Source organism: Nyctibius grandis, chromosome 15, assembly GCF_013368605.1.
Source record: "Nyctibius grandis isolate bNycGra1 chromosome 15, bNycGra1.pri, whole genome shotgun sequence".
NCBI classification, from domain to species: domain Eukaryota; kingdom Metazoa; phylum Chordata; class Aves; order Nyctibiiformes; family Nyctibiidae; genus Nyctibius; species Nyctibius grandis.
The window spans coordinates 3938853-3954312 of record NC_090672.1 but is presented as its reverse complement, the minus strand read 5'-3'; the positions used below and the strand labels follow the sequence as shown (position 1 = coordinate 3954312).

The 15460-nt window shown below is 36.1% G+C and overlaps 1 protein-coding gene across 2 annotated transcripts in view; it reads right to left on the bottom strand.

The window, feature by feature from the left end:
• Positions 1–15460, bottom strand: part of B3GNTL1 (UDP-GlcNAc:betaGal beta-1,3-N-acetylglucosaminyltransferase like 1) — a 134699-nt gene that overhangs the window by 105800 nt on the left and 13439 nt on the right. For both annotated transcript variants that reach the window (XM_068413045.1, XM_068413046.1), the window contains exon 4: positions 13859–13924. In XM_068413045.1, coding sequence (XP_068269146.1) covers positions 13859–13924 — 66 coding nt within the window. The remainder of the gene's footprint in view (positions 1–13858; positions 13925–15460) is intronic.

Here is a 15460-nt window from a genome sequence, read left to right as displayed (position 1 = left end):
TGAAAGGTTTTGCACTGTTGCTTCTTTCATAAGTTTTAAAATACTTTGATAAAAATCTTTCTGGCCTGTTTTACACTCATTCAGACTTCTAGAAGACAAGAAACTCTCCGTATTAGAAACATTCTTTTCAATATCTCTGAGTATCCGTTTCTATGCAAAAATGGAGTTCATCCAAGTTTCAGCTTTTTGATCTAATCAGGCAAATTTATTTTTATATTACAAATACTAATTGTATACTGGTATATACCTGTACCTAGATTAAACTATGTAATATATACAACAAATGCAATATACTTCATATTCCAACTGGAAACTTGCTGTAATGCAGTATTAATATTACTTGTATAGGAAGCAGTAACATGAACCATAAACAAAATAATTTTCTGGCTCATAGCAAAGGACTACGGCAGTTCATGGAAGAACAAAACTCTGATCAGGAGAGAAAATCATGACAATCCTTTCTACTATGACATCAAATGAGGTAATTCATTTTCCAGACAGACAATTACTTTATTTATGTATTAAATGTAACTTATAGCTTATTTAGCTATTTATTTAATTGCAATCAGCATTGGCCTCCTTGGAAAGAAATACAAAATAATTTATAATTTATGGCAGCAAGAGACAGTGATGGGTAAGAATATTAAGAGCATAGAATAGTGGTCTGGTTTTATCTTAACTACCAACAAATACATATGCTGAAAAGTCATACAAGTAACTTTTAAAAATATAAATGGCTTAAATGAGCTTTGTGGGAAGAAGTGACCAAATATAAGCATCTAGCTTATGGCCCTACAGTCCTGCCTGGCCTCTGGCTACCACTTCACACAAGGACCAGGCTGCTAGTATCTGCCAGTCCTGTCTAGATGGTCTCAGACAGCCTAAGGTGTCAAAATAGCATTATATGTCTATGTTTAGGCACCTGAATCTCTCTTCTCTAACAACTCTACCACTTCACATGATTAGGAGTGGCAGTAATGAATTGTATCTAAATAAAATTATCAGAATCAGTCATGGATATGTACTTTATGCCACTATATTTAAAACATTTGCAGGAGTTAGAGCACTATAAAACTAATACAGTATAACTATGATACAATTAAAACAGTACAAATCATAATATAAAACTAGAATAATGCGGTTCTCCATGAAACAGATGCTCTAAATTGGTCACAGTACACTGGGTTAGCCATGATGTATGAAATACAAATCTAACAAGCGCATTCAGCTACTTGTTGACCAATACGAAGTTCAGAGATATGATCACGTTCAGAGGAACTAGGCAGGATTATTACATACATTACAAAATCGTACTATGAGTACATATAGTCACTGTTCTGTGAGTTACAAAATTGTTCCACTGGAACACAAGAGTATTTCAGTCACATAACTGATATGTACAAAAATCAGCATTCTGCACCCAGCAGCCACATCAGCCATCCGCTTACATGCCATGACTTGTTCCAACTTTTCACTAGTGTTTGTTTTTAAATGCAATATTCAGGTAGAGATGTTTATTATTTTTATCATTTTAGGTTTTTATGTTTTACCTTGCACATACAAATGGAAAAGGAAGTGGGCGAGAGGAAGCAAAGATTAAATGAGTTGACAGTAATTAAAAACAACACTTTCTGCAGATGTGGCACTTTTTTTTTTTTTAATCACTACAACTTCCTCTAGCACAAAGAATCTCTCTTATTCAGGAGACAGCCTATGGGTCAGGACCCTCCTGTTGTACTAAAGAGGAAATGAGGACAAAAAATTAATTGGTCTCAAATTTTATCCCAATTTTTTCCATCCTAGTTTTATAAACAGGGGAAATGAACAAAGACAGGCGAAAGCACAAACTCTCTATAAGGTAGTAGGCACCTAGTGCCTACTATATACATACATATGATTTCCTCACATAACATCTTCTTTTAAGGAACTTTGTTTTATGAAGCTTTTTTAAGTGACCAACCAATAATGATATTGAAGCAGATATTGGAAAAGTATGTTTTTTAGCAAGGAAAAATCCATAGCTTTCCTGTACAAAATAAATTGCTTTCCTCACCTTATGTCATTAAATGAAATGCAACTTTCAAAGGTTATATACAGTACAAAACTTTCCACACACTGAGAAAAAGTGCTGTGTTGAGTTTCATGTTAGAAATATGACTGATGATGTAAACCTCTTAAAAGAGAATGTAATTAACTACTGAATGAAGCTTTAATTAGAAGTATCACGACATCTGATCCTAGATAATGTTCTATGAGAAGAAAGACTAATCAAATAACAAACAATAAAGGAAGGATTCTCTCTAGTGCACAACACCTTTTTTGCCCCCAATATGCCTGTTTTTGAGTGCCCACAGAGGGAAATTTCCTAAACTAAAAAAGCTAACAGGAGACATTGACCTTACCCTGAATGTTTAAGAACAGTTTTTGTTAATCATGCCTACACCTTGATGTATAAAGGAAAGGTAGATGTCACCTGTGCTGTCTTCAAATCCTACTTCTATTATTTATATTGTATTAATTTCTACCCCCACCCCTCCCAATTGATGTGACACTGCAACCATATCCTGAAATTCAGAAGAAAACGTGACAGGAGAGTGAAAATTTTTCTCTCTGTCTTCCCTCTGTATTGATTTCTTTGGGTTTCATCCATGTAATATTTTAAATATTGTTTGGTTGTAAAAATTTCTATAAAAGTTTTCATTTTCTTCTTGAGCACACACAGTCCCCTTTATAGATACATATATTTTTATATATTTGTCTAAAAGATCAGCAAAGCTTTAGGCACTGCTGCAGTACCTCTAACACCAGCTGTTAGAAGTATGGATCAGCGGTGTCCCTAGTATGTTTTATTGGAAGTGTGAAGTAGAAATCTACCATGAAAAGAGCAATTAATTGAGACAGTTCAGGATTTCATTTCAAGTAGACTTATAAAACAGTGCTTGTAGCATAATTTTTAATTGCACAGCTGTGACTCAGTATTATCTCGCCAGATCACCCATTTCTCACAGGAAACGTGATTAACACAATCTTCCCCAAGTCTTTATTTGTAATTTACTCAGAATAGCTAGAACTTTGTTACGTTACCTAGCAGGATTGCAAAACTAAGATTTAACCAGTAAAATACCTGAGTATTGGATAAGATTTCCAGCCAACAGTAATAAGCACCATTTCACTCATTTTAACTAAAGGTGAACAGGTGATTCCCTTATATTATTAATTTATTCCTTCACCCAATTAAGGAAAAGTTAAAGAATATTTGGAATTATATGTAAAAAATCTATTTCCATTGCAGAATACTAGAGCAGGAAAGCAACATCATCTTGAAGAAATTTATCAGCTCTGTTTCCAGTTCTGCTTCTCCCTGTTCTACTTAGAGCAAGTAATTAAAGCTCCATATAGCTAAATCCATATTTTGTAAAAATATAATGGTGTACATACATGGGATATCATTGGATAGTCTTCCTTCAAATTGTGATGCTGCTTAAGAAGAACCTGTCTATAAAACGCTAACAATTAAGGAAATAAAATTACATCAATAATAATAATAATTCTTGTTCAGGCCTGATTTAGCTGCCATTTAACCAAATTCCTCTTATACTACCATGTATTTCATTAAAAGTAACACTAGCTACAAGAATTCACAAAGTTTCTTTAAAACTCAAGAAAATTCGTTTTTTGATAACGTGTCAAAATTACAGGGTGGTTAGTCCAAAAAACTGTGTTACCTGAAAGATGAGGAGAGATTTACAAAATACAGCTGTCTACTGAGTACACTTGACATTGACTTCCCAGACAAGTACAAAGTCATCCCAATAACTAAAACATCTGATTTAATCAATAAGAAACTTATATAGAACAGCAACAGCTAAACAGACTAGATATGTATACCAACAACCAGCATTTTGGACTTTGACCTCACTAAAAACAAGACTTAAAATTTGTGTTGTTAAAAATATTAAAAATTTTATTTACATTATATTGTGTTTTTCTACAGGCCCACGGCCTTTTATTTTTCAATGCAGCAGAATAATGAAATTGAAGATACTACTGGCTTTAAGAAGGATCTTGTGACCATCAATTTAGTGTAATCAAAAAGGAAAAATACACGGAAGGAATATTTTTATGTGGTTAAAATCCTCCCAAAATTATATACTCGTGGAAGAAAGTGGTAAAATATATTTTCTTTCCCCCTCATTTCCAATAGAGGAAACAAGTGTTCTTCAAAAGAATAGAAATTTCTATTTTAAATGGATTCTCTTGTGTCTGTAGCTCCACAAAGTATGATTGGATTAATAACAGTTATCACCACAGCAAAATACCTAAACATGAGGAGAAGAGCATCTTGATTTTCAAACGTTTTATGCTTCAGACATAGTTTTAAAAATGAAATATGCTACATTACAATCAGACATTCATGAATATCAAACTCTAGTAATTACAATCATTTGATAGGGTTATTGGCATGTGGAGGCCATATTAAACACAAATTTAATTACAAAGCGGTGTAAGTTGGGATGTTTCTCATTTGGGGTATTTGATTAAATGTAGAACAGACTTAAACTGACACTGTGACTTTGAAAATGCACTGCGGTTTTTCAGAAATACCAAATTAAAAAGAATCTTTAAGGAAGCTGCCTAATAAGAAGCAAAGACAGAGCTGAATTCCAGCAGATCTGGGTGATATACATGGAAAGGCCCAATTAATAAAAACCACCATAAGAATAATACTCTCCTTGTTCAAGAAAGATTTTTCATATTCTTCAGTGCAGAAAAAGGAATCATATTTTCTCCTCTTAAGCATACTCCACTGTCACCACTTCAGAACAAAACCTTCACACAACTACTGCTCTATCCTTCTACCCTCCATACCAAAAGAAGATTATTGAGATAGTATAAATAACTTTTAAAAACCTGTAATGACAATTTCCTGAGGTCATAAATATATATATATATTTGTATGTAACAATACTGGACAGCCTTAATTTAGAGTTACAATTTCTATAGGCTGGAGAAAAACATTAAAGACTTGTTGTTTGTTCATGGTGTGCAGTATACAGGAACTGAGTATAAACTGTTAAAGTTCTAATGACCAGAATAGTTAGATTAATTCATAAAAACATTTCTCTGGACACTTTCTTCTCCTGCATCAAAAGTAAACTGATTTTAGACAATCAACAGTTGAGGGTAATCACCTCAGCAATATAATCTCATTTTCCCCTCTGTCCACACCAAAGATGGACTAGAGTCTCCTCAAATCTACTTGTCCACTTCATGGGGCATATTCCTACTAACAGGGTTAAGGAAACAAATCTGATCTATTAATCTGTCCTTCAAGACATGCCAGTATCCAATTCATTTCTCTTTAATAGCTGTTATATTAATTAATGCCTATATTAAAGCTAAACTCTATAGGCACTGCTTGCTAGGACGTGCCCGGGCAACACACACTGATCTGTCTCAAACATGCTGAGTAAAGGAGACAGAAGGAGAGCCGATGCAAATTAACTAAGGAGAAACAAAGATTACTTATGATTAAGATTTTAATCAGGTTCATGTCCAAAATAAAAGCATTTATCAAAGAAAAATCTGCTAAGCTCTATGCAACAACTAGAAGACAAAACAATAAAAGGCAGATTGGTAAAACCTGGACTTCAGCAGAGGACACAGGATGAGAGAAGATCACCAACAACCATTAACTTGTTGCACACAGGAAGGACAGAGTTTAACTGGAGGGACTTTTCTATCACACCAAACAGGGAGGTAGTATTTCAACATTATGTAGTTATGTTTAATAACAGTTTAGCAAAGCTTCACATATGCTTATTATCTTTTCACACCTGCAAAATTACATACAAGATACTGCTTACCTATTGTTGCAGTCCAGACTAAAACACTGTCTAATTTAAGTAGAGAAAAGGTAATAAAATCCCTTAGGAATAAAGGCTCAGCCTACAGAACAACATTGTTGACCACTTCCTTAAAACAGTAGACGAGGAATGGCAAAGCCTTTCTGGAGGCGAATTTGCATCTCCTCCCTCCTAAATGAAGCCCTTGTCCATTGCATCCCACTGCTTCAATTAAACAAGACCCGACCTAAAGCTCCTGAGAGTAAGTCTTTTATAGGCAGATATAACCTCAGCCTGCCCATGTTCCAGGCTGACCAGAAGCTGTAAAGCTGCTCTGAGGGCAGATACAAGTCCTGCTAATACTGTTGTAAGGCAGGAAATACTAGCTAGAGTTCAGCACTGCTCCAATCACAGCTATAGAGTTTTCAGCTGAAGCAAGTTTCTGTCTCCTAACCCCCCCCCACGAAGATATACTGTTAATATAGCACATACTTTTTCGCTGTGTAACATCATACTGTGATCCAAATATGCTGAATAGTTCATGAACACATTTAGACTTCAGGTCACTTCTTAATGAGTTTACTGAAGACTTGTAACTCCACTGGAACAGCGAAACATCTAATAAACTGTTCCTTTGCATGGTTTCCAGTTTGAAAAAAAAAAAAAAGTACCAGGTGCAATTATATGAAAATCTATACAAGTTTCAGAGCTTCTGAATTCCAATTAGTACTACGTAACAAAAGACTATTTTAAGAACAAGACATAGGTATAGGAAGCATGCATTATCTCAATTTTGTCAGCTCTAGCCATACAAACAAGGCTACTTTGTTCATTAGATAGAATAAATCCATGTCTAATTGCAATGTAATTACCAGACTGCATAATAACAATTTTGACTCCCAAGAGAAAGTACACAGAGAAAGCACAGTATGTACTCTGAAAGGTAATCTGGTATTTTCAGGACTACTCTAACGTTAGACTAATAAGAAGATACAGCAAACAAAAGGCTTTAAGATCTTTCAGGGGTGACCAAACTCCATTGGTATGTGGAATATAAAATCACTACACACTGAGGACTGCCAATATTCCCAAACTGCTACTGTTGACTGCCAATGCAGAAGGTGGCCTCCCTCTTTTCTTCCCATTTTTGTTTTTCGTCCCATGCTCCCTTTCATCATGAAGCAGCCTGGCCTGGCACAAGACATAAGACAATCTTCTGCCTTTATTCCAGGCTTGTGATAATAAGCACAAAGAAAAAAACCCACATTAATGTGATATATTATGATTACAGCTGCTCAGTAAAAGGCTACACTGTTGCACAAGCCAGTGTTCTAGTGAGTGATGCTGCACTGAAATTCTGTCACAAGAGTTTCTACACGTGCAGTTGCACACCTGAGATGAGATAGGGTCATGGTTTAACCCCAGCTGGCAACTAAGCACCACACAGCCACTTGCTCACTCCTCTCCCTGCAGTGGGATGGGGAAGAGAATTGGGGGGGGGGGGGAAGTAAAACTCGTGGGTTGAGACAAAGACAGTTTAATACAACAGAAAAGGAAGAGCAAATAAATAAACAATAATAATAATAATAAAGAAATATTATTCAAAACAAGTGATGCACAATGCACTTGCTCACCACCTGCTGACCAATGCCCAGCCTGTCCTCGAGCAGTCATCGTCACCCCCCAGCCAACTCCTCCCAGTTTCTCTGCTGAGCATGACATCCCATGGTATGGAATATCCCTTTGGCCAGTTGGGGCGAGCGGTCCTGGCTGTGCCCCCTCCCAGCTTCTTGTGCACCTCCAGCCTTCTCGCTGGCAAGGCATGAGAAGCTGAAAAGTCCTTGACTTGCGGCTTAGCAGAAACTAAAACATCAGTGTGTTATCAACATTATTTTCACACTAAATCCAAAACACAGCACTATACCAGCTACTAGCAAAAAAAATAACTCTGTCCCAGCCGAAACCAGGAGAGATGGAAAAGTTCTCTGGATGTTTTTTCCACTAACTGAGTAGACAACGTCTTAACTACTCAAGAAAACAAATAACTTGGAACACGCTATTGACATGCAGTGCTGCTCTTGTATACCAAACAATCAGTGCACACTTTGTCTTAAAGAACTGCTCTGATATGCAAGACAGTATATGGAAACTGGTCCAGACTGCATAGAATTACCTCCCTCACACCAAGGACAAGAACTAGATCTAAAATACAGAACTCCCTGACAGATAATGTCTATCAATCTTTTTGCACTCAGAACAAAACAAAGCTCAATATTTGATAAGCCATTCTCACAATACTGCTCTCATAGATTAACTCATAGAAACCCCGTCTCTCACCAATATAAAAATAGTTGAAACATTGTCGTTCTTTGGGTTAATTTGAAAAAGAATCAGGTCTCATTATCATGACAGCCGTATAAACACTCAGAATGCTGATCTTAGAAGCTCTTTTCCACATTAGTATCTACTTCATATAAACCAAAACTATTAATTTTAATTATACTTCTAAGAGAGGATTCTACTCATTTTCTTGTATACTCTTTCTGTTCCTACTAAGAAAATCTTTACTTGCAATTTCAGGTATTGATTTAAATGAGTAAGTTGGAAGCTAAAAGGGCTGACATAATCAAGAATCAAGGGAATCTGATAATTTCAGTCACAAAAAAGAGAAAGTGAAATGGTTCAAACTAGCGCTCAATAAGCAATAGGTAAGGAAAATGAAGGGAGAGGGAAAAAAACAGTCTTTCTAAGATGTAACAGAAATGTGTAACAGGTCTAGGCAAGTAGAATGGCACAGGGTACAGTAAGAATACAAAAACCTTCCCTATTAGACTACAACTTTCAAAAGCAAGAAATGTGTGTGTCCAGACCAAAAGAAAAAAAAAAAAAAAAGATACTTCATTTCTAAGTTTAGTTTGTGAGCTTCACTGGGGGTAGGGGAAGGACATACAATGCCTTTGGCCTAGAGTTGTGCCTTAAAGAAAGGATCAAGCTCAGCTATCCCAATTCATTTGTTCATTTCTCCAGTTCATTTGCTGATTGCGCAATATTTGTTTACAGATTTCCCAGAGGCAGATGAACAGGTCTGTGAACTAGTAGTGCCATGCCTTGTTCAAGTTCACTCAATCCAATCAACTTAGAGTCACATTAACCATCAAAGGTACGCCGAATTTAGTCAGTTGGTTAACACATTCAGATAATGCAATAGGTTAAAATGGCCGTAGGCATTGCAGCTCTTGATCTAAATCCAAGCTACAGAATATGCCAAAAATTTGCTTTAGACATGCAAAACAGTGAGAATTTCTCGTTGAAGAAATGCAAATGGTTATCCTCAATGTTCTCTCACATGCCTAGGTATCCTACATGTTTGAGAAAGAGGCTAGTCATTTTACAACAAAAAGAAAGGTGTTCATTCTGACACTGGTACAGATTCTCCTCTTATTCAGCCAGTGAAAACAGAAGGAAATAACACTATTTCCTTTGCCCACATTTTGATTCCAGCTGTTGGGAAGACGTAGGAGACAGTGAGGAAGAGCTTAGCTATTTTCTAAGCAATTCTGCAGGAAGAGATAAAAACTGGAAGCCACATGCTGTTCATGTGCACAGTCATATTGTGGGGGCACACATATACTCACATTAAACAATGATGATTGGAAGAATAAAGTAACACCATGCCCAGTAGACAAAATGGTGTCCAAAACCATTCTGCATGGCTCTAAGACAGATGAGAAGGTCAGCGGGTTTTGACTGCGAACAGTAGTACATGTCATTTTAGCACCCTTCTTTTTTCCTTCCAATATCTGGAATCCTTAGGAAAAACTAGAAGAGCATTCCAAGTGCTGCACCATTCTTGAAAGCCTTCACAATGGCACAGTGGCTTGGCAAAGTGTGGCCAGGTACTTTCGTATCTCAGGAATTAAGCACTTCCCAGAGCAGCTCTCTAAGGCTACTCGAGCTCTCCAAGAGTACACTCAAACCACGTCCAGTGATTTCATCCTGGCATGCCCATAGCAGGTCCTGGGAGCAGATACTGCTAAAAATCTCATCTGTCCTTGAAACAAAAAGCTTTTGGACTTCTTAAAGGGTAGTACTTTGCTCAAATTAACAGAATAAACGTGGGACATAGGTGCGAAAGACTGCAGTGTGTGTGTGTGTGTGTGTGTGGTTTGGGAAATAACGTTGAAACTGCACATTTCCTGGGCTACTCCAAATTCAGAAGCCTTGTTCAATAGAAAACTAGTATGTACACAAAGTTGGATCTCCTCCAGAAGAACACAAGTATAATTAAAATAAGATACGAAGGCCTGATTTTTTTAGCTGCCAACAAAGCATACGTGATTTGTGGTTGGTAAATAAGCAACACCTGGCTTAATCTGGAGAAATGGTATAGATGCTGCTTCTAGGGATAAACAACAACTAAAGCAAGAAATCTTAGTAACAGTCGTTCATACTCTAGTAAAGTCACTCCTTATCTGATTAGAGCACAAGCAATTTGAAGGCACGCTTGTATGTGGCATAACCTAAGTGCACATGTGCACCGGACAATCAGTGCCAAAAGGCTGGTAGCTATGATATTATCAACAGACAGTACAATGTCCCTGAGCTTTCAAACTGCTAAAAGTAGGTATTCATATTGAGCTAGGAGAGCTTAAGAATTTGTAGTATAAATACATGAAGTCTTAAAAACTCATGTGTTCTAAGAGTGTCCTATTTATAGAATCCCTGTCAACAGGACTTGGATATAATGTAAAATATTCACCAGAGGACAAGATGACAGTGGTTCTAGAGAGCTGCATTTAATAAAATCATAATGTATTAGTAATTGGTCTTTTGAGATCCAAAACCCTCCACTCTAAAAGTTACTGATGACAGAACAGTTCCACCCTACAAGATTTTTTTAAAAGTCTTCAAGATAAGAATAGCTTGAGAGAGTACAGATGCATTTGCTCTTGCTCTTTAAAACATGATTAAGTAGTCTATGATACAGGAAATAAAGCTAAGGGCCGCTGCAGTGTTACCCCAGTCATATTCCAGTACCTAAACGTGGGGGCAAGCCTCTTGCTTTGTCAGAAAGAGTCATTCCAAAGGCATCAGATCTCTTTTGTTCCACTGTTTAGCAACCAGGCTTCAAGTCAGGGTAAGGCAATCTGCATTTAATAATAACATGAAAGAGGAAGAACCTCAGCTAGGATCTGGGAGATTTCTCTTGGTGGAGAAAGTTGGAGACTTTTCTTACCTGTAAATCTATAGCAGTAACGACAGCAGACTGAAGCCTCCAATATTAGAGCCCACTGGGAATTCTGGCTCTCGGTAACAACTGGCAAAGCTAGGAGTAGGAACAAAATTTCTGAAAGCACACTGAGACTGCATAAAGTCAAAAATCCAGGTCAGAAGAAGTTGCAAAACAGTGGAAAGTCCAAGTCTGCAAATCAGAATTTCAGGAACAAACCAAAAAAGCTCACTGCTTCACAGGCATTTCTCAAGCTTCTGCTTTTTTTCCCACCCCCCCCCCTCCATCTACTCTGGCTTATCACACTTACTGAAGCCAGGGTCAGAACTTCAAATACAGAACAGCACTTTATTCAAACATCCCCCACCATCTTCCAAGGCCAGAAAATTGAATGGCATGATTATTCTGAGGACAGTAGAGAGATCATTCTTTTAAGAACAGCAGTCCACCCTGACATTGGTTAGTAGGTTTGTGGCCAGAAGGTCAACCTTTCTTTTCTCTAACAAGTTGTATCAGAACGATTGGGGAGCTCTGGACCAAACTGATCTATTTGCCCATCAGGAACAGATGTTCCCATGTCTCCTTTAAGGCCTTTGAATTAAAGTTCTGTAAAATACAGCACTAACCCAGAAGGTATACTTCACATAGGCATTACAAACATTTTCTATACCTGTAAAATGGAAAAACATGTTCCATTCAATTCAAACACAGATTCATTTTTGCCTTCATAGGTTTCAAGAACAAAGAAGGAAAATCCTTAAACCTAAAAAGCAAGAACAGAAGGCAAGAAATAATAGAAAATAAAAACCAGTAGAAGTTTAAAGAAAAGGGAAAAAAAAAGAAAACCACGATCATTGCCCAAAAAGCTGCAAGGAAACCCTCTGATTCAGTAGAAAGTTGACAGAAAGTGATGTCGTGAGACAGGCTCTACCCAGATGTACTATGTCTGTGCCATATGTGGAGCACACACACATCTACCATTTTTCTTAAGTTTTAAAATCTCAGGCCTTTCTCTCCATTCATGTCTGAAAATTTTTATACTTTCCTAAATTGAAGATTTTAGGTACTAATATGTCAGATGACTGAAAGGTGGAAACCCTTATTTCCCATGCTAAATCAGACTGACTTTGGTTAGTTTTATTTAGCAAAGCACAAAGCTCAAGTTAAGCTTTGCAAATAGGCCAGTAGTACTACACTAAAACAGGACCACAAGTTTAGATTAGTTTAGAGCATGGGAAGAACAAGTTTGTGTTGCTTGGAACGTATCATGAAGACATACCCTTCAGTCTACTCAGGCACTCATTATTACTTATTTGATTGTCATTTAATAGCTCATAGTGCATGTTGTTAGGCACTAAAGTATAACAGAATAGAAACGAAACAGTTGAAGTGTTTTCTAAATAGACTACAAGCTGTTTAGCTGAAATTAGTCTAATTTTAAAAAGGTCTTATTATACAGATATAGAAGTCATATAAGCAAGAAATATGATAGCTCTTAGCACTAGTTTCCCTAAAACAAGCTTACTGGATCAACTTGCCTCTCCGGTTCTCTGACATTTTACTACATAATTATATTAACTGATTCATATCAGAACAAAACCAACTTTTGATGTATCATTTTATTATGTTCATAATATGAACTAGGTTAACTGCTACTCAGGTACTACTAAAACTATAATTTGATAAATTACATTGTAAGGATTATCAGATTTCATAAGAGACCTAATACAGGTGGTGTGATGAGCAGGTACACATCCCACCACTAAACAGCAGGTTGTTTGGCAGACATTCCTCAGCTGAAACAACCGCAATAATCTCTGCTTTGAAGCAAGTGTGTTTTGGAGGAAAAGTTCAAAAGGTGCTTAATTCCCAGAGAGTGATAATCCTAAAACTGTCTATTTTGTTCTGCGACCTGCAGGAAATACCTTCTTAACAGATCAAGTTAATTGACCTTTCCTTTCCAGATACCTCTTGCACATTGAAATACATCTCACAAGAGAAAATGTCAGAGATGTGAAAGCAATAAACCTATTTTTGCTGAACATTGCTGATAGGAATACAAACTCAGTTTTCAATTTTATAAAGGAGTATCTATGTCAATAACATTGACAAAGAAAGTAATTGCCATAACAAATTATTTAGATTTATTATCTTCAGGTAAGTAGAACATACACACAAACTCTCTCTAAAGGATACTGGCCTTAATCACAGAAATTTGTTTAAAATCAAAATAATATAGATCATAGAACAACTATCTCACAGCATGTTTTTGAGAGTTTATTTCACAACACAAAGAATGGCATTCTAATAATGTTTTATTTTGCAGGCAGATATAGGGAGAAACATCAATTTAACTGTAGGCCAGTTTATTAATGATAACAACCCAGCTATTCCTTACAGGTTACAGTTTCTTAAATATTAAAAACAGATAAACCATAGCTGTAGCTAATCCTTTGCAGCTTTTCACATTACTTAGTAAGGCTACATAAAAAAGGCATTCTCCTTTAGATTACACACATTAGTGAAACCCATATACTTATTTGAAAAGGAGTATCACTGTCATAATGAGATTTGATTTACTGAACAGATAAAATAACCAGAAGAAAAGAAGTTCCATCAAAGCTACTATTCAGTGTAAGGATTAAAAATAACGGAAAAGAATACACTGGTTATTGCTTTGCCTCCACCAGCCCTACCATGAAATTTTCATATCCTTTTAAAGATGTATCCGGCACTCTGTAAAAGAGAAACACACAAATACACACAAGAAAAAAGTACTCACACTGTTTGGGTGTTGAATGGCAGCTTCGTGCTGCAGTCTAACCCGCTGTGGCATCATCACATCATCCTGGAATAAATAGCACACTGTTACTGAACATAAAAAGGGTGACAGTACAGTACTCAGACACACATTAGAATATGCTGTTAAATTAACATCATTTTACTGGCTTGCAGTCAGAAATACAAATGGAACAAATATTAAGAGACTTTACACTTTTAGTGGATTGAACTCAATCCTGTTCAAATTAGAAGTGATCAAAACCATGACGTGACAACCGTGTTGTGATCTCAACATATATCTTAAGGGCACCCACACATTTTACATTTCTAAAGAAACTCACCATCTCGTTAACAACAAACTCTAATAGCAGTACTAGTAGTATGTGTGGACAAGGAACTAACCTTGATTAAAAGCATGAGATTTGAGACATTCTAGCAATATGAGGAAATGTTCTTTGTAGTCTGGCTATACCTTGTTTCACTGATAAGGAAAAGCCTTCAGTCTCTAGATCTACCAATGTGTTCTATTTCATGAGCAAAAAACCTAGTATTTGTGAAATGATAAAATTCTAAGGAAAAAACAAAATAAAACAAAACCAAAAAACCCACACTCATCAAATGCATCAGCTTTGACCCTGGCTTCAAAATACACTACCTAGATTTAAATTCTATGTTAATACTTCTTTCACCTGTAGCATAAAGATCTATTTTGTTTACACACAAAAAGGCAGGTTGCCTTGTAAACAGTTAGTAACCTTGCTATGCTTCCTTGAAAAGATAGGAGATATTCCTTTCAAAATTATATACTTTCAAAATTATATTCTTTCCTGTTCAAAATTATATGCTTTCTAGACTATGGTTTTACAGTCTACTAAAATGCCCAACTGTAACACAAATTTTCTTCCCTCAATTTAGTCTCCTGAGGCTTCTATCTATATTATTTTCCATTTTGGTGCCACATTTCTTCACTTTTAAAGGGTCAGTTCAGTCTTTCTTATAAGTTGGTTAAAGCTAACACAACCTGTTTGTCCTCAGAGTATCTCCAAATGGCCCTGCCTTATGAGGCACACGTAATTCAGAGGAGCCCTGAATTCCTGTTCTACATCCATTCTTTTAACAGCTCCGCACATTAAAATCATTCTAAGGAGACTCCTACTAAAGCCAAAAAAATAAATATTGAATTTCCAACAACTTTCACTTTAAAACTTTCAGTCAAATCAATGGAAATATAAATATATTAGTGCTTAAATATCTAGAGTTTAGAGGGTTGAATGACCTTGATATAAAGGTGACACTATAGTTTTATCAAAAACAATGCAAGGATAAAAAAAGTTTTAGAAGTAGATCCAACTATTTAACACAATTCAAGGTTAAAGATAAAACAAAGGAATAATAAAACTGACCCTTATCACATATAAGTTTATAAAAGAGGGAAGGAATACATTGTCAAAAGCATTCTTCTATATTTTGTATTTAGGATATATTTAGTAATAAGCATAAGAGATGTTACTGATTTTCAAAGCCAACAGAATGAGAAAAAACCCTTCTGGTTTCTCAACCTCTATACATCAGTTACTTCAAAACTACAATGATATTGTTTACC